We start from the raw sequence: 23,734 nt of genomic DNA, 5'->3' as shown, positions 1-23,734 counted from the left end.
TACCACGTCCACTTGTGGGGCCACTTCCTCTGTGAGGAGTCTGTAGGCTGACAGAAGCGTGTTAGTGTCTGTGGAGGTGACCCTGTACCACGTCCACTTGTGGGGCCACTTCCTCTGTGAGGAGTCTGTAGGCTGACAGAAGCGTGTCAGTGTCTGCGGAGGTGACCCTGTACCACGTCCACTTGTGAGGCCACTTCCTCTGTGAGGAGTCTGTAGGCTGACAGAAGCGTGTCAGTATCTGTGGAGGTGGCCTTGTACCACGTCCACTTGTGAGGCCACTTCCTCTGTGAGGAGTCTGTAGGCTGACAGAAGCGTGTCAGTGTCTGCGGAGGTGACCCTGTACCACGTCCACTTGTGAGGCCACTTCCTCTGTGAGGAGTCTGTAGGCTGACAGAAGCGTGTTAGTGTCTGTGGAGGTGGCCTTGTGCCACGTCCACTTGTGAGGCCACTTCCTCTGTGAGGAGTCTGTAGGCTGACAGAAGCGTTTTAGTGTCTGTGGAGGTGGCCTTGTGCCACGTCCACTTGTGAGGCCACTTCCTCTGTGAGGAGTTTGTAGGCTGACAGAAGCTTGTTAGTGTCTGTGGAGGTGACCCTGTACCACGTCCACTTCTGAGGCCACTTCCTCTGTGAGGAGTCTGTAGGCTAACAGAAGCGTGTTAGTGTCTGCGGAGGCGTCATTGTGCCATGTCCACTTGTGAGGCCACTTCCTCTGTGAGGAGTCTGTAGGCTGACAGAAGCGTGTTAGTGTCTGTGGAGGCTTCATTGTGCCATGTCCACTTGTGAGGCCACTTCCTCTGTGGGGAGTCTGTAGGCTGACAGAAGCGTGTTAGTGTCTGTGGAGGCTTCATTGTGCCATGTCCACTTGTGAGGCCACTTCCTCTGTGAGGAGTCTGTAGGCTGACAGAAGCGTGTTAGTGTCTGTGGAGGCTTCATTGTGCCATGTCCACTTGTGGGGCCACTTCCTCTGTGACTTGGAAAGCTGAACTGTACTTTGTACCAACTGATTTGTCGCTTGGAACGATGTTGGACCGTAAGCTGTCCTATATTTTGGTTAGACCTCCGGATTTCCTCTCATGAATTAGCACACAGGTCGCCTTCTGACAAATGAGACGTTTTCCACATGGGCAGCTGAACGGCGCACTTCTCGGGAAGCTCAGCCTCCCGTCTGCCAGCCACGGGCGGATTTACGGCGCAGGAAAAATGCAACCGAATGGCAGCGTTTGTAACCCAGCTCCTGTCAGCGTTTAACAGGTGGTGCATTCACTGCCTTCAGCCTTAAGTGTGAAAGAGGCCTATAGGTGGCCATAGAATGCATTCGATCTTCTAGGAATTGATGTGGCAAACTATTCCCGATCAACAGATTTCCGGACGAGATAACTTGGTTCAGTTAATCAGACAGGATGGATAATTTTGGTTGGTTGGTTGGTCGGGAGCGTGCTGCTAGCGGTGAGCGATTCGATGGGCGACTAATCTACTCTCCCCTGTCAGTAATACGGTTCTGGTCTCTTCCTGTCCCGCTGGCTGCTTCTTTTCCTCTTCACTCCTGTGTCTCGGGGTGCTTGTGTAACGTCCCAAATACTGGCGGCCCCTAGTGGTCACATAAGGAACATGCCACACTGCCCCTAGTGTGTGACCCCTGCATTATGTCACAGGCGCCCTGGGTCTCAGGAGTGAAGACAGCAGCCGGCAGGGAGAGAAGAAACCGGAACCACGCGACGGGCAGACGAGCTGCATGGCCGGGGGGGCGGGGACTGGGAGACCTGGCAGGAGGGCACAGATTGTCAAAGATTTCATGCTAAAGATTTATAGAAAATCTGTGTGGAGGGAATCGAGCAGACAGATCCCTCTCTGATCAGATTATGATTGAAGAGCGATGATCTGCTGGCCATATCGACCAGTGTGTGGCCACCTTAAAGCCGGGTACACACGGTACAATTTTCCGTCAGATCGACGGATCTTTTAGATAATTTCTGACCGGTCTGATTTGGATTTTGATCAATTTTAGGTACTTGTCAACCCAAAATTGATCGGATACAATTCGGACGTGATCTACACACGATGCAATTTCTTATCAGATCACTGGTCGATCTGATGGAAAATTGGACCCGGTGTATGAGGCTTTAGGTACACATGAGATTTACTCTCAGATCGATTATCTCCAACCTGTCCGATTTGATTTTAGATCGTTTTCCGATCGATCTTCGATAGAGGTGAACAGAAAATCGATGGAAATGTTGGAAATAATCGATCTGACAGAAAATCTCAATGTGTGTACCAGGCATTGGACAGATCTTTCCATTTCTGAACACCACTGACTGATTGTAGTTTTGGCCTTGGTTAACCATTACTTCTCTCTTTCTGGTGCGTTTGCCATGTTGGCCCCTTTTGTCCAGGTGCCCTGATAAGCTAGTTTGCCTTCATTCATACTGTTTACTTAGTGAAGCCATCTAAGCTGCTGAGACTGATTCTATAGACAAGTTTCACTCAGGGCTCGTTCCCACTGTTGCGACGCGATTTCGGCTGCATTCCGACGCTTGTAAAAACGCATGCGGATGCGTTTCCGCATGCGTTTTTACCCGCGATTTCGCATGCGATTTCGCATGGCAGGGTGCCATGCGAAATTAACCATGACACTGCCAGGGCTAAATAAAATTGAAAAAGGTGCGAAATCGCGGGTAAAAACGCATGTAACAAACGCATGCTTTTTTACTATTAAATACATTAGCGGCGATTCGCACGGATTCCCGACGCAGGCGAAATCGTTAGCTCTTTTGTGCGTTTTTTTACCGCTGAAAAAAACGCACCTCAACAACGCTACAGTGGAAACAGGCCCATCCACTTGCATGACATGTGCGGATCTGCATGCGTTGGACGCATGCAGATTCGCGATAGTGGGAACGAGCCCTCAAAGGCCACTTTACCCTGAACAGGGCTAAGAATGATTATGAAATACGTCATGCCTTGGGCTGCAGGGAACAGACACGCTTTAGCAGAATAACTGGACTCCTAACGTCCTCTTTGCACTAATTGGATGTTTATAAAATGTCCATAATGAAGGAAATGGTTACTTTTATTTGGTGCCATTATCTTCTGCTGGTCTTCTGATCTTGTTGAAGTTACATAACAATTCTGATCAGTCCAGTGAGAAGGACATTGGCTATCCTCTTTGGTTCCTGACGCTTCTTCCCATAACTCGGAGGGGATTCCTGCTCACCCATTCTGATAGTGAAAACGACGTTTTCCGAGGTGGCCATGATTCCTGCTGCTTCTGGTTCTTGGCTGTATAGCGTGTTTAGAGCCGGCTTCATTGACAGAGCCTCTACCTGTGTACATTGCCAGCCGTAGGGTACATGGACATCGCAGGGTGGAGATGCTTGTTGAGAACATTGGTGACTGGTGTACATTACTGTCCTTCGTAGCTTCAGGGTACATGGACATTGCAGGGTGGAGCTTGTTGACAATGTTGCTGACTCGTGTACATTACTGTCCTTCGTAGCTTCAGGGTACATGGACACCGCAGGGTGGAGATGCTTGTTGAACGTTGCTGACTGGTGTACATTGCTGACCCTCATAGCTTCAGGGTACATGGACACTGCAGGGTGGAGCTTGTTGAGAACGTTGCTGACTGGTGTACATTGGTATGCTTTGTAGCTTCAGGGTACATGGACATCGCAGGGTGGAGATGCTTGTTGAGAATGTTGCTGACTGGTGTACATTGCTGTCCTTCGTAGCTTCAAGGTACATGGACACTGCAGGGTGGAGCTTGTTGAGAACGTTGCTGACTGGTGTACATTGGTATCCTTTGTAGCTTCAGGGTACATGGACACCGCAGGGTGGAGATGCTTGTTAAAGTTGCTGACTGGTGTACATTGCTGACCCTCATAGCTTCAGGGTACATGGACACCGCAGGATGGAGCTTGTTGAGAACGTTGCTGACTGGTGTACATTGATATCCTTTGTAGCTTCAGGGTACATGGACACAGCAGGGTGGAGCTTGTTGAGAACGTTGCTGGCTGGTGTACATTGGTATGCTTTGTAGCTTCAGGGTACATGGACATCGCAGGGTGGAGATGCTTGTTGAGAATGTTGCTGACTGGTGTACATTGCTGTCCTTCGTAGCTTCAAGGTACATGGACACTGCAGGGTGGAGCTTGTTGAGAACGTTGCTGACTGGTGTACATCGGTATCCTTTGTAGCTTCAGGGTACATGGACACTGCAGGGTGGAGCTTGTTGAGAACGTTGCTGACTGGTGTACATTGGTATCCTTTGTAGCTTCAGGGTACATGGACACCGCAGGGTGGAGATGCTTGTTAAAGTTGCTGCTGTAGGGTAGCAGGGAACCTGCAAGCCAAGAAGGGGGGGGGGGGTGCTAGGTGTATAAATAGCAGCATTACTGAAGCCTCCAGTTATACACTGACTAGGATGTGCTACATTGAGGGATCCTGGTTGAACTTGCCTCCAGCTGGGACGTGGTTGCATTTGATCAGTGTGTGCAGCAGAGTCACTGAACAAACTCTAGCATACGGCACCTACTTGTTTTATTTATTTTGGCATTTATTTATTTTTCACTCTTATTAGACACATTGGCCTCAATTCATAAAGCATTTCCACATGCGGTAATGCTGAAAACAGCTGACTTTCCCGACCACTTAGCAATGTGTCAATTCATAAAGGCTGTTACCGCATGGAAAGCTGACATTACCGACCAGGGAGATAAATTACCGACTTGGCTGCAGTTACCGACAACACATGTCAGTAAATTGACAGCAAATGTCAGTTCATAAAGCCTTCAACAAGCGGTAAGCCTGGCGGTAGTTACCGACACCTCTGGTGAGGTCTTAACAAGTTACCGACACCTCTGGTGAGGTCTTAACAAGTTACCGACACCTCTGGTGAGGTCTTAACAAGTTACCGACACCTCTGGTGAGGTCTTAACAAGTTACCGACACCTCTGGTGAGGTCTTAACAAGTTACCGACACCTCTGGTGAGGTCTTAACAAGTTACCGACACCTCTGGTGAGGTCTTAACAAGTTACCGACACCTCTGGTGAGGTCTTAACAAGTTACCGACACCTCTGGTGAGGTCTTAAAGGGAACCTTAACTGCTGCGGAAAAATAAATTCACTTACCTGGGGGCTTTCCCAAGCCTCCTGCAGCCGTCCTGTGCCCGCGCCGGTCCTTCGGTGCCCTCCGGTCTCCCTCCGCCGCTGAGTTTCGATTTCGGACGACTGCCAGTCGTCCTGGGGCCTCTTCCGCATTCCTTGTCGTAAACTGCAGTAAAGCGCGTCCGCATGACGCCAAACGCGTCATCGCATGACGTCAAACGCGTCATGCGGACGCGCTTTACTGCAGTTTACGACCAGGAATGCGGAAGAGGCCCCAGGACGACTGGCAGTCGTCCGAAATCGAAACTTAGCGGCGGAGGGAGACCAGAGGGCACCGAAGGACCGGCGCGGGCACAGGACGGCTGCAGGAGGCTTGGGAAAGCCCCCAGGTAAGTGAATTTATTTTTCCGCAGCAGTTAAGGTTCCCTTTAACAAGTTACCGACACCTCTGGTGAGGTGTTACAATGCAAAGTGCATGGAGCCAAAGTCTGTGTGAGTCGTCTGTGCAGAGATCCGTCTGTGTGAGTCATCTGTGCAGAGATCCGTCTGTGTGAGTCGTCTGTGCAGAGAGCCGTCTGTGTGAGTCGTCTGTGCAGGGAGCCGTCTGTGTGAGTCGTCTGTGTGAGTCGTCTGTGCAGGGAGCCGTCTGTGTGAGTCGTCTGTGCAGGGAGCCGTCTGTGTGAGTCGTCTGTGCAGGGAGCCGTCTGTGTGAGTCGTCTGTGCAGGGAGCCGTCTGTGTGAGTCGTCTGTGCAGGGAGCCGTCTGTGTGAGTCGTCTGTGCAGGGAGCCGTCTGTGTGAGTCGTCTGTGCAGTGAGTCATCTGTGCAGAGAGCCGTCTGTGTGAGTCGTCTGTGCAGAGAGCCGTCTGTGTGAGTCGTCTGTGCAGAGAGCCGTCTGTGTGAGTCGTCTGTGCAGAGAGCCGTCTGTGTGAGTCGTCTGTGCAGAGAGCCGTCTGTGTGAGTCGTCTGTGCAGAGAGCCGTCTGTGTGAGTCGTCTGTGCAGAGAGCCGTCTGTGTGAGTCGTCTGTGCAGAGAGCCGTCTGTGTGAGTCGTCTGTGCAGAGAGCCGTCTGTGTGAGTCGTCTGTGCAGAGAGCCGTCTGTGTGAGTCGTCTGTGCAGAGAGCCGTCTGTGTGAGTCGTCTGTGCAGAGAGCCGTCTGTGTGAGTCGTCTGTGCAGAGAGCCGTCTGTGTGAGTCGTCTGTGCAGAGAGCCGTCTGTGTGAGTCGTCTGTGCAGAGAGCCGTCTGTGTGAGTCGTCTGTGCAGAGAGCCGTCTGTGTGAGTCGTCTGTGCAGAGAGCCGTCTGTGTGAGTCGTCTGTGCAGAGAGCCGTCTGTGTGAGTCGTCTGTGCAGAGAGCCGTCTGTGCAGAGAGCCGTCTGTGCAGAGAGCCGTCTGTGTGAGTCGTCTGTGCAGAGAGCCGTCTGTGTGAGTCGTCTGTGCAGAGAGCCGTCTGTGTGAGTCGTCTGTGCAGAGAGCCGTCTGTGTGAGTCGTCTGTGCAGAGAGCCGTCTGTGTGAGTCGTCTGTGCAGAGATCCGTCTGTGTGAGTCATCTGTGCAGGCAGGGAAAGTCTGTGAGTCATCTGTACGAGTCATCTGTGCATCTTATGAAGCCACTAGTGAAATGGGTTTGTTTCAGTTCACAAACGACATAGTGAGTGCATCCAGACTGGGCATGTGCGAGTAAGCTCCGCCCATGCTCTGCAGAACAAAGCGTTTGTGTGTGGAGGAAAGGAAGTCTGTGTACAAGTGGCTTTATTCTGGGCTTGCTCAGAGCTCACTCGCACATGCCCGGTCTGGATGTGCTCAGCCATGGGTGGGAGGGCGGCCGGAGCAGGCCTGAATGATGGGCTCTGAGAATTCGGGAAGCCGCTGGACCAGTCACAGGCTCCCTGCTACTGACGGAAGTATATGAGTTATAATGTTTTAATCACTTTAGGTGCTGTATGTAAAGTGTGTATTTTAGCCTATGCATGAGGCTGACCCCCTCTCTCCCTCCGCAGTGTACCAACGGACACCTGATGTGCGCCGGCTGTTTCATCCACCTGCTGGCAGACGCTCGGCTGAAGGAGGAGCAGTCCACGTGCCCGAACTGTCGGTGTGAGATCAGCAAGAGCCTGTGCTGCCGGAACCTGGCCGTGGAGAAGGCTGTGAGCGAGCTGCCCACCGAATGCGGATTTTGTCTGAAGGCGTTTCCACGTTCGCTGCTGGATCGGCACAAGAAGGAGGAATGCCAGGATAGGTGCGGTCTCATTGCTGTCATTCCTCATGCTGGCTTCATGTGACCACCGCTGACCCTCGCCCTGTCTCCCATATGTCTGCCATGCTGTGCCAGTCTCTATCGATGTGATCACCGCTGACCCTCGCCCTGTCCTCTGCCCATATCCTGGTTTCATGTCTGCCATGCTGCGCCAGTCTCTGGGCATGTGATAACCCCTGACCCTCGCCCTGTCCTCTGCCCATATCCTGGTGTCATGTCTCCCATGCTGTGCCAGTCTCTGGGCATGTGATCACCACTGACCCTCGCCCCGTCCACTGCCCATATCCTGGTGTCATGTCTCCCATGCTGTGCCAGTCTCTGGGCATGTGATCACCCCTGACCCTCCCCCTGTCCTCTGCCCATATCCTGGTGTCATGTCTGCCATGCTGTGCCAGTCTATGGGCATGTGATCACCCCTGACCCTCGCCCCGTCCTCTGCCCAAATCCTGGTGTCATGTCTGCCATGCTGTGCCAGTCTCTGGGCATGTGATCACCCCTGACCCTCCACCTGTCCTCTGCCCAAATTCTGGTGTCATGTCTGCCATGCTGTGCCAGTCTCTATCCATGTGATCACCACTGACCCTCGCCCCGTCTTCTGCCCATATCCTGCTGTCATGTCTGCCATGCTGTGCCAGTCTCTGGGCATGTGATCACCACTGACCCTCGCCCCGTCCTCTGCCCATATCCTGGTGTCATGTCTGCCATGCTGTGCCAGTCTCTGGGCATGTGATCACCACTGACCCTCGCCCCGTCCTCTGCCCATATCCTGGTGTCATGTCTGCCAGCTGTGCCAGTCTCTGGGCATGTGATCACCCATGACCCTCGCCCTGTCCTCTGCCCATATCCTGGTGTCATGTCTGCCATGCTGTGCCAGTCTCTGGGCATGGGATCACCCCTGACCCTCCCCCTGTCCTCTGCCCATATCCTGGTGTCATGTCTGCCATGCTGTGCCAGTCTCTGGGCATGTGATCACCCCTGACCCTCCCCCTGTCCTCTGCCCATATCCTGGTGTCATGTCTGCCATGCTGTGCCAGTCTATGGGCATGTGATCACCCCTGACCCTCGCCCCGTCCTCTGCCCAAATCCTGGTGTCATGTCTGCCATGCTGTGCCAGTCTCTGGGCATGTGATCACCCCTGACCCTCCACCTGTCCTCTGCCCAAATTCTGGTGTCATGTCTGCCATGCTGTGCCAGTCTCTATCCATGTGATCACCACTGACCCTCGCCCCGTCTTCTGCCCATATCCTGCTGTCATGTCTGCCATGCTGTGCCAGTCTCTGGGCATGTGATCACCACTGACCCTCGCCCCGTCCTCTGCCCATATCCTGGTGTCATGTCTGCCATGCTGTGCCAGTCTCTGGGCATGTGATCACCACTGACCCTCGCCCCGTCCTCTGCCCATATCCTGGTGTCATGTCTGCCAGCTGTGCCAGTCTCTGGGCATGTGATCACCCATGACCCTCGCCCTGTCCTCTGCCCATATCCTGGTGTCATGTCTGCCATGCTGTGCCAGTCTCTGGGCATGGGATCACCCCTGACCCTCCCCCTGTCCTCTGCCCATATCCTGGTGTCATGTCTGCCATGCTGTGCCAGTCTCTGGGCATGTGATCACCCCTGACCCTCCACCTGTCCTCTGCCCAAATCCTGGTGTCATGTCTGCCATGCTGTGCCAGTCTCTATCCATGTGATCACCACTGACCCTCGCCCCGTCTTCTGCCCATATCCTGGTGTCATGTCTGCCATGCTGTGCCAGTCTCTGGGCATGTGATCATTTCTGACCCTCACCCTAGCCTCTGTCCATATCCTGGTGTCATGTCTGCCATGCTGCGCCAGTCTCTGGGCATGTGATCACCACTGACCCTCCCCCTGTCCTCTGCCCATATCCTGGTGTCATGTCTGCCATGCTGTGCCAGTCTCTGGGCATGTGATCACCCCTGACCCTCGCCCCGTCCTCTGCCCATATCCTGGTGTCATGTCTGCCATGCTGTGCCAGTCTCTGGGCATGTGATCACCACTGACCCTCGCCCCGTCCTCTGCCCATATCCTGGTGTCATGTCTGCCATGCTGCGCCAGTCTCTGGGCATGTGATCACCCCTGACCCTCGCCCCATCCTCTGCCCATATCCTGGTTTCATGTCTGCCATGCTGTGCCAGTCTCTGGGCATGTGATCACCCCTGACCCTCCCCCTGTCCTCTGCCCATATCCTGGTGTCATGTCTGCCATGCTGTGCCAGTCTCTGGGCATGTGATCACCACTGACCCTCGCCCCGTCCACTGCCCATATCCTGGTGTCATGTCTCCCATGCTGTGCCAGTCTCTGGGCATGTAATCACCACTGACCCTCGCCCTGTCTCTCATGTCTGCGATGCTGTGCCAGTCTCTGGGCATGTGACCACCGCTGACCTTCGCCATGTCTCTCATATGTCTGCCATGCTGTGTGTTGTGCCAGTCTCTATCCATGTGATCACCGCTGACCCTCGTCCTGTTTTCTGCCCATATCCTGGTGTCATGTCTGCCATGCTGTGCCAGCCTCTGGGCATGTGACCACCGCTGACCCTCGCCATGTCTCTCATATGTCTGCCATGCTGTGTGCTGTGCCAGTCTCTATCCATGTGATCACCACTGACCCTCGCCCCGTCCTCTGCCCATATCCTGGTGTCATGTCTGCCATGCTGTGCCAGTCTCTGCGCATGTGATCACCCATGACCCTCGCCGTGTCCTCTGCCCATATCCTGTTGTCATGTCTGCCATGCTGTGCCAGTCTCTATCCATGTGATCACTGCTGACCCTTGCCCCCTCCTCTGCCCATATCCTGGTGTCATGTCTGCCATGCTGTGCCAGTCTCTGGGCATGTGATCACCGCTGACCCTCACCCCATCCTCTGCCCATATCCTGGTGTCATGTCTGCCATGCTGTGCCAGTCTCTATCCATGTGATCACCACTGACCCTCGCCCCGTCTTCTGCCCATATCCTGCTGTCATGTCTGCCATGCTGTGCCAGTCTCTGGACATGTGATCACCACTGACCCTCGCCCCGTCCTCTGCCCATATCCTGGTGTCATGTCTGCCATGGTGTGCCAGTCTCTGGGCATGTGATCACCACTGACCCCCGTCCTGTCCTCTGCCCATATCCTGGTGTCATGTCTGCCATGGTGTGCCAGTCTCTGGGCATGTGATCACTGCTGATCCTCACCCTGTCCTCTGCCCATATCCAGGTGTCATGTCTGCCATGCTGTGCCAGTCTCTGGGCATGTGATCACCCCTGACCCTCCCTCTGTCCATATCCTGGTGTCATGTCTGCCATGCTGTGCCAGTCTCTGGGCATGTGATCACTGCTGACCCTCGTCCCGTCCTCTGCCCATATCCTGGTGTCATGTCTGCCATGCTCTGTCAGTCTCTGGGCATGTGATCACCGCTGACCCTCGCCTTGTCCTCTGCCCATATCCTGGTGTCATGTCTGCCATGCTGTGCCAGTCTCTGGGCATGTGATCACCGCTGACCCTCGCCCTGTCCTCTGCCCATATCCTGGTGTCATGTCTGCCATGCTGTGCCAGTCTCTGGGCATGTGATCACCGCTGACCCTCGCTCTGTCCTCTGCCCTTATCCTGGTGTCATGTCTGCCATGCTGTGCCAGTCTCTGGGCATGTGATCACTGACACTCGTCCCGTCCTCTGCCCAAATCCTGGTGTCATGTCTGCCCTGCTGTGCCAGTCTCTGGGCATGTGATCACCCCTGACCCTCGCCCTGTCCTCTGCCCATATCCTGGTGTCATGTCTGCCATGCTGTGCCAGTCTCTGGGCATGTGATCACCCCTGACCCTCCCCCTGTCCTCTGTCCATATCCTGGTGTCATGTCTGCCCTGCTGTGCCAGTCTCTGGGCATGTGATCACCGCTGACCCTCGCCCTGTCCTCTGCCCATATCCTGGTGTCATGTCTGCCATGCTGTGCCAGTCTCTGGGCATGTGATCACCCCTGACCCTCCCCCTGTCCTCTGTCCATATCCTGGTGTCATGTCTGCCATGCTGTGCCAGTCTCTGGGCATGTGATCACCCCTGACGCTCGCCCTGTCCTCTGCCCATATCCTGGTGTCATGTCTGCCATGCTGTGCCAGTCTCTGGGCATGTGATCACCCCTGACCCTCGCCCTGTCCTCTGCCCATATCCTGGTGTCATGTCTGCCATGCTGTGCCAGTCTCTGGGCATGTGATCACCCCTGACCCCCGCCCTGTCCTCTGCCCATATCCTGGTGTCATGTCTGCCCTGCTGTGCCAGTCTCTGGGCATGTGATCACCGCTGACCCTCGCCCTGTCCTCTGCCCATATCCTGGTGTCATGTCTGCCATGCTGTGCCAGTCTCTGGGCATGTGATCACCCCTGACCCTCGCCCCATCCTCCCGCCCATATTCTGGTGTCATGTCTGCCATGCTGTGCCAGTCTCTGGGCATGTGATCACCCCTGACCCTCGCCCCATCCTCCCGCCCATATTCTGGTGTCATGTCTGCCATGCTGTGCCAGTCTCTGGGCATGTGATCACCGCTGACCCTCGCCCTGTCCTCTGCCCATATCCTAGTGTCATGTCTGCCATGCTGTGCCAGTCTCTGGGCATGTGATCACCCCTGATCCTCGCCCCGTCCTCTGCCCATATCCTAGTGTCATGTCTGCCATGCTGTGCCAGTCTCTGGGCATGTGATCACCCCTGACCCTCGCCCCATCCTCCCGCCCATATTCTGGTGTCATGTCTGCCATGCTGTGCCAGTCTCTGGGCATGTCCAATGCTGCTTCTCAGCCATCGCTGGCTCATTCCATGACCTTGTACAGAAGAGTTAGCACTGAATAGGGCAGAATCTGTCACTAGATGTCTTGGTGTTCAGATGTCATTTCCATCTCATTTTCTTAAGATAGCCATACATTGGTTGAAGGCCACCAGATTGACCAACAGATAAATCCCTCTCTGATCGAATCTGATCAGAGAGGGATCTATTGGCTGCCCATACACTGCACACAGACTTTGAATCGACTTTAGCATGAAATTGATTCAAAACCTGTGGAGCTGCCGCCTGCTCGCTGCCCCCAGGCATCCCCCTATTCAGGCTCCCCGGCCAGCAGCAATATCACTTGTGCAGCCAACGCGAGTCCCTGCGTGCTGTCACTTCTTCCGGTGACCTCTGTGTCCTCTTCACTTCCTGTCCTGTGGCAAGCCGGAGTTCAAACAGTAGAGGGCGCTCAATGGCACCAGTCATTTCAGAGGGCGCTGTATGGGACCAGTCATGTCAGTAGAGGGCGCTCAATGGCACCAGTCAGGTCAGTAGAGGGCGCTCTACTGCTTGAACTCCGGCTTGTCATAGGACGGGACAGGAAGTGAAGAGGACATAGAGAAGAAGGCCTCTCACCTCGGCTTCCCTGTACAGAGTACCCTAGACGAAATTTGTGTCAAAAGTCAAATGCTTACCCAGGAAGAGGGAAGCCTCTGGATACTGTGGAGCTCTCCACATCTTCCCCTGTCGCCGAGCTCGGACCCCCCAATGGAATCCAACAAGCTCTGGTCAGATTGCAAGCTTGCAGCTGTATTCCTCTTCAAGCACGAGCGGCTCTGTACTAGTGCGCCGGCACGGCCACGATCTTGCAGTGACGAGGACTGTTACCACGCTTGTGCAGTGACGAGGGGCGCGGCCCCGCTTGTGCAGTGACGAGGGGCGCGGCCCCGCTTGTGCAGTGACGAGGGGCGCGGCCCCGCTTGTGCAGTGACGAGGGGCGCGGCCCCGCTTGTGCAGTGACGAGGGGCGCGGCCCCGCTTGTGCAGTGACGAGGGGCGCGGCCCCGCTTGTGCAGTGACGAGGGGCGCGGCCCCGCTTGTGCAGTGACGAGGACTGTTACCACGCTTGTGCAGTGACGAGGGGCGCGGCCCCGCTTGTGCAGTGACGAGGGGCGCGGCCCCGCTTGTGCAGTGACGAGGGGCGCGGCCCCGCTTGTGCAGTGACGAGGGGCGCGGCCCCGCTTGTGCAGTGACGAGGGGCGCGGCCCCGCTTGTGCAGTGACGAGGGGCGCGGCCACGCTTGTGCAATGACGAGGGGCGCGGCCACGCTTGTGCAGTGACGAGGAGCGCGGCCACGCTTGTGCAGTGACGAAGACTGTTACCACGCTTGTGCAGTGACGAGGGGCTCGGCCCCGCTTGTGCAGTGACGAGGGGCGCGGCCACGCTTGTGCAGTGACGAGGGGCGCGGCCACGCTTGTGCAGTGACGAGAGGCGCGGCCCCGCTTGTGCAGTGACGAGGGGCGCGGCCCCGCTTGTGCAGTGACGAGGGGCGCGGCCCCGCTTGTGCAGTGACGAGGGGCGCGGCCACGCTTGTGCAGTGACGAGGGGCGCGGCCACGCTTGTGCAGTGACGAGGGGCGCGGCCACGCTTGTGCAGTGACGAGGGGCGCGGCCACGCTTGTGCAGTGACGAGGGGCGCGGCCACGCTTGTGCAGTGACGAGGGGCGCGGCCACGCTTGTGCAGTGACGAGGGGCGCGTCCACGCTTGTGCAGTGACGAGGGGCGCGGCCACGCTTGTGCAATGACGAGGGGCGCGGCCACGCTTGTGCAGTGACGAGGACTGTTACCACGCTTGTGCAGTGACGAGGACTGTTACCACGCTTGTGCAGTGACGAGGGGCGTGGCCACGCTTGTGCAGTGACGAGGGGCGTGGCCACGCTTGTGCAGTGAAGAGAAGTGTGGCCACGATGTGCAGGAGAGTCCCGGGCAACGGCCGAGGTCCAGAATCTGCTCTGAGTGAAGAATGGATGCAGTTTATGATTTGGGCAAATTGAATGCACTTTCTGCTGAATTTGATTGATCCAGCTGAAAGCTGCATACAATTTGCATGAAGTTTGCATGCAAGGCGGATGTATTAGCATTTCATTGACCCTCTCTGTCTACTAGGGATGGTCAATGAGATGCATAATGCTGCATCAACGCGAAAATATTTGTAAGTTTTGTATGCAAATTTATGCAACTTAAAAATGGACCAATCCAATGTTACCTCAGCAGGATTTGATTGGTTCATGTTCAAGCTGCACATTTGCATAATGCTGCATCATGCACCAAGATGGTTCTCAGCCATTCAGGGCCACCTCTGTCAAGAGTCTAGAGTGTGTACAGCGGTCCCTGATCCTTGCCCCTATACATCAGCAAGAGAACCCGAGGGCCAGATCGTCAGCAGGAGAACCCGAGGGCCAGATCGTCAGCAGGAGAACCCGAGGGCCAGATCGTCCAAGCTCTGGCCTTTGCTCTTGCTCCATACCCCCCCCCCCCCCCCCTTCCCCAGATCCGTGCCGCTCTCTCACGCAGTGAGTCATCCTTCCGCCCCCCTCCTCCATAGCAGCTGAACGTGACCTCAGCCTCTAGGCTAGCCACACGACTGACGGAACTAGTCTAAACCTTGCAGGCCACAATCATTGTACGTGTGTACACAGCCTAAAGGTGCGTACACACATGCGACTATAGTCGTTTGAAACGATCGTTCCCCGATCGTTTCAAACGACGATCGTTTAAAAAAAAGCAACCAACGATCATTAAGTCTAACGACGGACGAGCTAGATCGTTAAAAACGAACGATCTAGCTTGGCGGATTTTTACCAACGACGATCGTTTGCAAAAGTAGTACATCGTTGGAAACGGTCGTTCGTACCAGGCTTGACATGCGCATTTCGCTATTTCTCCATGAAACTTCTCATTTTTATGCGCAGGCGCAATAGTTGCTTTACGTGATGTAACGTTCGTTCTAACGATCAGATCGTTACACACATTTTAAAACTAACTTTACTTGGGTCGTTCTTTCATCAATAAAAAGTTCGTTCGTCGTTCTCAACGAACGATCATTGTCGCGTGTGTGTACGTAGCATAAGGCTGGGATCATGGCGTGTCCGCACTGATGGAAGGTACTTTGTGCATATGTACACACCTTTAAAGACTGTCGCCCGCACAGATCAGGATTCAGTACCTTAAAACAAAGTAACCAAGCAACTCTGGGTGACCCAAAACCGATTCAATCCCAGTTAGGGCTACAGACGTGTTGTTAGGCTATAGCCGTTAAGTATACTACCAGGCGCATATGGGAAGGGTGGAGAAAAGGCAGGAGATCGCTTTCTCCGGGGGAGGGGGGTGTTCATGGAAGAACATAACCCAGATCATCGGACCACCATTCCACGAGGAGCGGTCAGATAGGGCAACAGTCTGTACGTAACACTTGTGTTTAATGTGGAACCAACGCTCCTGGTTGTGTGTGTGCTTCTCTGCAGAGTTACCCAGTGTAAATACAAGAGGATTGGCTGCCCCTGGCAGGGCCCGTTCCACGAACTGCCAGCACACGAATCCGAGTGTTCTCACCCCAGCAAGACCGGCAACGAGCTGATGGAGATCTTAGACGAGATGGACCAAAGCCATAAGAAGGAGATGCAATTGTACAACAGCATCTTCGGTCTGCTGAGCTTTGAGAAGATCGGTTACACAGGTAAGGCCTAAACCAGAAGCTGTTTGTCTGTAACGCTTTGCTTGTGTCTGTGGGGCGGCCCAGGAATAGACGATACACACCCGTTCTTTGTGCATGTCACTCTTTTGCTTTGTAGGTGTCGATCAGGATGTAGTTGTCTTTCTGCAGCTGAGAACCTGAAGAGCTGGGTTACCCTGTGGGTTGTCCAACCGCGCCCACCATTCATGTGTTGCTATAGGGTAAGTGTCACCAAGGGCATGAAGACGGGCAGCTGTCACTTGAGCATTAGCTGCTGATCTTTATGACGTGACCAGCATCTTACCGGTCTCCTTGATGGCACATGACTCCATATGCACTGTACCTTTCTCGCTATGGTGGGAGGTGGTGTGTGTGTGTGTGTATTTCTTTCTTTGATGTTGAGAACCAGGTTTCAGAAGAAGATGAAGAGACCCCCCCCCATGATTAAGCATCATTGGGCCCCACTTATGCAGGGAAAAAAGCTATCCCTACCCCCTTGACTTGGATTACGGATGAGTTTCAACTATGTCAGCTATGGTGGGAGGTAAGGCAGCAAAATGTTACTTTGTGGTCCACTCACCTGGATATGTCTTTAATCCAGTGCATGTACCTTCATCAGGCCTTCTGCTAGAAGCCACCAGCCCTAAGCCAATGGCAAACAATGGTGATTTTGGTTTCTCCGTCTGGTCCTTGTGGGTGGGCTGTGACCATTTCTTCTCTGGAGGCGTTGACCAAGTCTTTGCCCTTGTTTCTCCATCTTTTCTCCCTCTTGGAATCTATATCTCCTTTTCTGCTCCGGTACCTCTACTCTTCCTGTGACTTAACATTTGTTTGTAACTACTGAAGTTTTTCCAGTTTCCCAGAGTTGCTTATAGTGTATTTAGAGGATGGGGAGGGTTGGATTGTTTTGCTTCCTCGCAGGTAAGTGGGCCAGTTTAATGATGCCACAGATGGTTTTCTTTGCTAATCATTTAACGTTGCCTTTTCCTTCATTAGGATGGACATTTATTATTTTCTAGTCCTATTACAGCAATGTGAGTTCTTTTGTATGCCTTGACTTCTTTATGTTTGAAAATAAAAAAAGAAAAGTCTCTGTTGACCATGTTAACATTTCATCATGATGTGTTGCTTGTCATCTTCTGTCCTCTCAGTTTGGAGAGCATTTGGGTATTGTATGAACCATGAAACTGTTTTTTTTAGCTATGTACCGCCATCACTTTGGAATAAACATTTACTCTCTTAAAATGGATCTCTCTCTGTGTGTTCTTAAAAATGTTAATGTATAGAGTGTTCCTGAGCACAAACTTGTGTAATAAAATGGAAGTCCGATATAAACTCTGTCTTGCTGTAAATTGTACACCTTAGGATGTCATGTTGAGGACACGTGGTACACTTTGGCAAAGATAGCGTTAGTCTTGCAGGCTTTTCAGTCCTACACGTTCTGAGTGTTTCCAGCGAAGTTCCAAGTCAGATGGTTAGTTCTGGACCCTGAAGACCCCCACCAGATGTTGAGTATATTAGACCTTTTGATAAAAATTTAAGGCAGCAACATTTCTGAAGGTTGAGCTTGAGTTTCACAACATTTGTAGGGTAAAATTGTACTCCGTAATAATTAAGCTTGTCGTATGAGACCAACCAGAACCTTGTTTGGCACACTATTTACTGCTTGTGTTAAGCACATTCATTTCCCTTTCCCCTTTTTAAGAGATAAAATTCCTTTATGAGGCAAACCAGGGCAGAAGCGGCCACTGATCGGTCAACGGTATCAGGTAAAGTGGTGTAGTTGGGGTAATGTGAAACTGTTCCTTCACCCAATAATTTTTTTTTCTTTCTTTTTCTTCCCTTCCACCCTACCTTCTCGCAGAAGTCCAGTTTCGACCTTACAGGACAGATGACTTCATCACTCGTCTGTACTACGAGACGCCACGGTTCACCGTTCTCAACCAAACCTGGGTTCTGAAGGCTCGCGTCAACGATTCGGAGAGGAACCCCAACTTGTCCTGCAAGCGAACCCTCTCCTTCCAGCTCATCCTTAAAAGCAAAGTTAATTCTCCCATGGAATGCTCCTTCCTGCTACTAAAAGGCCCCTACGACGATGTCAAAATCCACCCAGTTATCTACCACTTTGTGTTCACTAACGAGAATAACGAGACCGAGTATGTGCCACTGCCCATCATAGACTCCGTGGAATGTAACAAACTGCTGGCTGCAAAGAATATCAACCTTCGACTCTTTATATTCCAGATTCAGAAGTGAAGTGGTCTCCTCCAGAACCATACTTACCTCATCTGGCTCCCTATCTCCAAACTGCGTGTTCTGGCCGCTTCTTGCTGCTCCCCGTTTCCTTGGTAGGAGAGGGAGGGTGGAGAGTTGAGCAGGAATCTGATTATTTTAATTAGTTTTGTTTTTAATTTGTAGTTTGCATGTCTAGACTAGAGATTAACTGCTTCAGCCTTGGCCATTCTCCGAACCCCGAGGTCTCCTGTCAGCCTGTGCTTCTTGGTCTCTTCCGAGCCTCTGTGTATCTTCCCTATTGGGCATCCAATCTGTCTCTGTTAGTTTCTGGATTATTTTTTGCTCTGTCCTGTTCCAGGATTTTATAGTTTTGTTTTTTTATTATTTTATTTAGTTGGAGTAGCTGAGTTAGGATATGAAGGTATGTTAGGAGGAGGTAGGTCATTGCATTTAGCGGAGAGTAGTCTGCCCCTTTTTTTTTTTTTTTTTTTTTTTTTTTTTAGGATTATTTCAGCTCAGTTTTTCAGTCACTTGTTTTTAAGTTATCTTGTCCGATAAACTAGTCGAATTTGGATTTCGCGGCCGCATATCGCAATTTATTCCGCAACCACAAAATCGCCCTCTTAACGATATGCAACAATCGAACACTGGCGTCCTATGCTTTGCTTTTTAATTTATTTATCGCTCTGGGCAGGGCAGACCCTGGCGGCGCGGGGATTTCGGAACGCTACGCTGTCTCGTCGCGCTATAAAATCTTCTGTCTAAGCAGCAAAGTCGCGGACATGCAGCCGTTTGCTTTATTTACAGTAAGGATTCTGTGATCTCTAAGGATGTGATGTATTGATAACTGATCTGTGGCTTTGCGTGAGTAGAAACCCCCATCTAAAGCTAAATTACTGATCGTGCTGGGTGACTGTCTTGGAAAGATCATTGTACTGATGTGCTCTGGACATTACAGACACAGAACATTTATATTGCGCTTTTCTCCTGGCAGACTCAAAGCACCAGAGCTGCAGCCACTAGAGGGCGCTCTATAGGCAGTAGCAGTGTTAGGGAGACTTGCCCAAGATCTCCTACTGAATAGGTGCTGCTTACTGAACAGTAGGAGCCGGGATTCGAACCCAGGTCTTCTGTGTCAGAGGCAGAGCCCTTACTCAATACACTATCCAGCCACTTTGGTGTCACCTGCCTAGCTAAAAAATGGCCACTGAGATAGCAAGGGGGCTGTAAGATACAGGAAGGGTCTACTCTAGGCAGACCACCAGGAACTGTTCTTTTCCTGGCTGTACAAATGAATGGCACCGCAGGGGCACACAGTGCGTATTGAAGCACACCTGTTATCCTAATAAAGAGTCACTAAGGAGAAGCTCCACACCAGGCTTTCTCAACCAGGGTTCCCTGGCATTTCCCCCCATTGTGGAGCAAGTATAATAGAGTACATTATAATAGGGGGTGATGTAAAAAGAAGCACTAAATTGGGGGTCAGAATAATAATGAGCACAGTATAATGAGTGGCAGTGTAATAGGAGTTAGTGAAATTTACAGCCTCAACTACTTTTAAAGACCACGCCTCTGGAAAAATACATGCAGGGGTTCTTCGAGATCCAAAAGTTATTTGCAGGGTTCCTCCAGGGTAAAAAGGTTGAGAAAGGCTGCTTCAGACACTTCCCCGATCCTCTGCCACCCCCAACAAGCAGGTAACTTCCTGCCGCGGGAGCGACGTGACTTCCTGCCGCGGGAGCGACGTGACTTCCTGCCGTGGGAGCGACGTGACTTCCTGTAGTGGCAACTGTGTAAGCAGTCAGCTGGGTATCGTCCAACTCAGCAGATCAATAAAGGAACCAGCGACATTGGGGCCCACCTGCACCCCGGCTGGATGTCACCTGACACAATCATGAACCTGTCCGGTGAAACGGTCACGACTTTAGATGAGGTTTTCTGTCACCATCTGCTATTCTGATAACTCCTTCTTAGGTGTTTTTTTTTCTACCGCTGCTAGACCCCCAACTCTGCCCAGAGAACAATCCTGTATACATTCACTGCTCTGCTTGGCTGGGAGTTGTGTTCATTTCTGTGGAGGGGAGTGGCCCAGTTCTAACCTGCATACAATTTGTATGCAAGTTAGAAATATTGCTATTTCATTGACCAAGTCTACTGACTATCTCTTGCATCACAAGCCTGTGGTTATTAATGGATGCATGTTCCTGCAGGAAAGGGGTTCTCTATTAGCTGAACGGTGAGATGCAGATCCTGGGGGCAACTATCACAATTATGGGAAGGTCCGGGGACAGAGAGGAGGATAAAGGGCAAGTAGCAGAATTATTTAATGTTCGCTGAAGCACAGTTGGTCCGGTACATGTATGTCACTGAAATTAATTTTTCTCTGGTTTACCCCTAGCCCCCGCCCCCTCCCCCCCCCCCCCCCCCCCCACACACACACACACACACCACTTTGCAGCAGAGACTTTAAGCAACAATACAGTTTATGCATCTAGCTATTGGCAGCAGCAGGAGGTTAGAGAAGGTGTGGAATGTAGATCACCAGAGGGCGCCAGAGTGCTGTGTATGAGTGCAAACTCCTGTAATGCACACTTCTGGCCTTGTGTAAGGTGTAGATCAGCCCCCTGCTGATCTACACCTTACACGAGCTGCGTGCGTGCGTGCGTGCGTGCGTGCGTGCGTGCGTGCGTGCGTGCGTGCGTGCGTGCGTGCGTGTGTGCGTGTGTGTGTGTGTGTGTGTGTGTGTGTGTGTGTGTGTGTGTGTGTTTTAAACCAGAGAAAAATTTCAGTGACATACATGTACCAGACCAACTGTGCTTCAGCGAACATTAAATAAATCTGCTACTTGCCCTTTATCCTCCTCTCTGCCCCCAGATCTTCCCATAATTGTGATAGTTGCGCCAGAGCACTGGATATGAATGCAGACTCCTGTAATGCACACTTCTGGCTTGTATGGGATGGAGATCAGCAGAGGGCGCCAGAGCACCGGGTATGAATGCAGACTTGTGGGATGGAGATCAGCAGAGGGCGCCAGAGCACCTGGTATGAATGCAGACTCCTCCTGTAATGTGCACAAGGCGGCTGCATGACGACTTTGCTGTTTTAGGTTTTGTTTGGAAACTTGAGACAGAACCTTGCAGGTGTGGTGAGATTTGCAGGGAGACCTCCCCTGCTTCTTACATCAGGACTTCACTCCGCCAGGGTGTGACTCCTGCATTTTTAATTTATTTTTGTGATGTGGAATGCAGTATTTTCTGAAAAAGATTCTGTTATTGAAAACACCAGACCTATAAGCTGCCCTTTCTGGTACTCAGCTGTGAATAGACACGGATATATCAGTTACTAGCCCAGAGCTGAAACGTCTGATCCGCACTCTGTGTCTGGCCCTGTGTATGTTTTACTTTGTTTTTTCGCTGATTAATTAAATGGTTCTTGCAACCCAGATACCGCTCCTGTTGTGTTCTGTGTGTCCATTGTGTGGCTTTCTCAAGAGCTGGTCAGGGAGGTACTAATCCTTCCGACTTGCATGCAAATTCTATGCATCTTGGAGTTCGGCCAGCTGGATCCACTTCCTGACGATTTGATTGGCCCAAGCTGCATTAAATTTGCATGTAAACTGCCCATTGGGCAAATCTGGTGCAGAGTTACCTCAATCCTAACTTGGAAAAAAGAACAGTACAGTTCCCTGCAGCCTCAGTTCCTGCCTTGCACTGGTGCTCTCTTCCTGCGCTTACTGTGACACGAGTCTCCCACCAAGGCCTGAGAGTTCATAGAGATGGTCGATGATATGCAAATAGTTCCAAGTTGAGTTATGCAAATTATTAAAGGGGCACTAAGGTGAAAATGATGCTGATCTTGGTGTTAAAAGACAATTGAACTGAGAGTGATATGGAGACTGCCATATTATTTCCTTTTAAGCAATACCAGTTGCCTGGCAGTCCTGCTGGTCCTCTGCCTCTAATGCTTTCAGCCGTAGACCCTGAACAAGAATGCATCAGATCAGGTGATTCTGACATTATTCTATAATGTAAAAAATACTCTCCGGCGCTGGGACAATATCTTCTCAGCAAGCTGCGTGTCTTGTGGAGGGATTCCCCAACCCTCAAAGTTATGCAACAGAATATATAAATCACTTGCACGCGCTGAAATGGTTCATCTATTTATTAAAATTTTAAAAACATAAAGGTTCACTCAATACCCACACATACCTCCTTTAACATCCACACCATGGAGAGGCCCCTCCACTCACTCCAACTACCTACCCTACCACTCAATCTAAAATTAATTTAGATATAGTTTCTTTAAAATTCTGGACTATGTCTAACTATATGTCCGCTTTAGTCTCCTTTAAGATGTCACATATAGATGCTCTTTTCCGTATATCCCCAAAAAGCGTTACTACAGTCTTTGGTAATCTTCAAAAGTTCGCTTTCCCTATGTACCAAAAGTCTCTTTCAAAACAGCGGCACAATAAAAAACTTACAGTTTCCTTGTGATTAGATATATCACTTCTTTGGAGAGTCCTAGTTACTTGTTATTCCGTTTGATTCCGGCTCCAAAACCGCTCATTATTTTCGGGTTATCCCCACCTGCCCGCCGCTTACCAGTCTGACGTCCCTGCACAGCATACGTCACTTCCGTATGGAAATCTCTGAAGTCCGCCCGCTGTGCTAACTCGTCTTTCTGGCTTCTGGCATGCACTGCTATTGGGTGACGTCACCACTCTCAGCTATTGGACCTTTGCTGGCGGCTGCTGCGCGCTAGCAGTACGCTGCTTCCAAAGCTTCTGCAGATTCTTATGGGCACTCTTTCAACTTGAATAAAAACCTCAACGCGTTTCTGCCGATGAAACCGTCGGCCTTCTTCAGGAGGATTCAAGATTATAAGCAGCCGCCAGCAAAGGTCCAATAGCTGAGAGTGGTGACGTCACCCAATAGCAGTGCATGCCAGAAGCCAGAAAGACGAGTTAGCACAGCGGGCGGACTTCAGAGATTTCCATACGGAAGTGACGTATGCTGTGCAGGGACGTCAGACTGGTAAGCGGCGGGCAGGTGGGGATAACCCGAAAATAATGAGCGGTTTTGGAGCCGGAATCAAACGGAATAACAAGTAACTAGGACTCTCCAAAGAAGTGATATATCTAATCACAAGGAAACTGTAAGTTTTTTATTGTGCCGCTGTTTTGAAAGAGACTTTTGGTACATAGGGAAAGCGAACTTTTGAAGATTACCAAAGACTGTAGTAACGCTTTTTGGGGATATATGGAAAAGAGCATCTATATGTGACATCTTAAAGGAGACTAAGGCCCCGTTCACACTTGCGGTTTTGCAAAAACCGCACCGGATGTCCGGACCGCACCGGAGCCGGATCGGACCTGAACCGTACGGTTCCTGTCCGGATCCGGTCCGGATCCGGTCCGGTTGCATACGGTTTCCGTGCGGTATGAACACGGTTGCGGTCCGGATCCGGATTCTTAAAGAGATAACAACCTGTATAAATACCTGGGGTTCTGGGAGGTCAGCAGAAGCTCTGGGGTCATTGTTGGAGACAGCTGGACGTGTGGAGACCATCCTTGGATACAGAGACAGCAGTTGGGACCATGGATCCAGTCATTTTTTACGCTTATTACCTGGGAATTCTCTCCTTCCTGTTGTTT

General features: G+C 51.9%; 1 protein-coding gene across 4 annotated transcripts in view; it reads left to right on the top strand.

Annotated features, from left to right (window-relative positions):
• Positions 1-20,355, top strand: part of ZFTRAF1 (zinc finger TRAF-type containing 1) — a 37,023-nt gene extending 16,668 nt beyond the window's left edge. For all 4 annotated transcript variants that reach the window (XM_068238176.1, XM_068238174.1, XM_068238175.1 and 1 more), the window contains exons 2-4: positions 7,105-7,343; positions 15,635-15,846; positions 17,708-20,355. In XM_068238176.1, coding sequence (XP_068094277.1) covers positions 7,105-7,343; positions 15,635-15,846; positions 17,708-18,099 — 843 coding nt within the window. In that variant the 3' untranslated portion in view covers positions 18,100-20,355. The remainder of the gene's footprint in view (positions 1-7,104; positions 7,344-15,634; positions 15,847-17,707) is intronic.
• The last annotated feature ends 3,379 nt before the right edge of the window (positions 20,356-23,734 follow it).

This window comes from Hyperolius riggenbachi, chromosome 5, assembly GCF_040937935.1.
Source record: "Hyperolius riggenbachi isolate aHypRig1 chromosome 5, aHypRig1.pri, whole genome shotgun sequence".
Classification (NCBI taxonomy): Eukaryota; Metazoa; Chordata; class Amphibia; order Anura; family Hyperoliidae; genus Hyperolius; species Hyperolius riggenbachi.
This window is presented reverse-complemented; position numbering and strand designations above follow the sequence as displayed.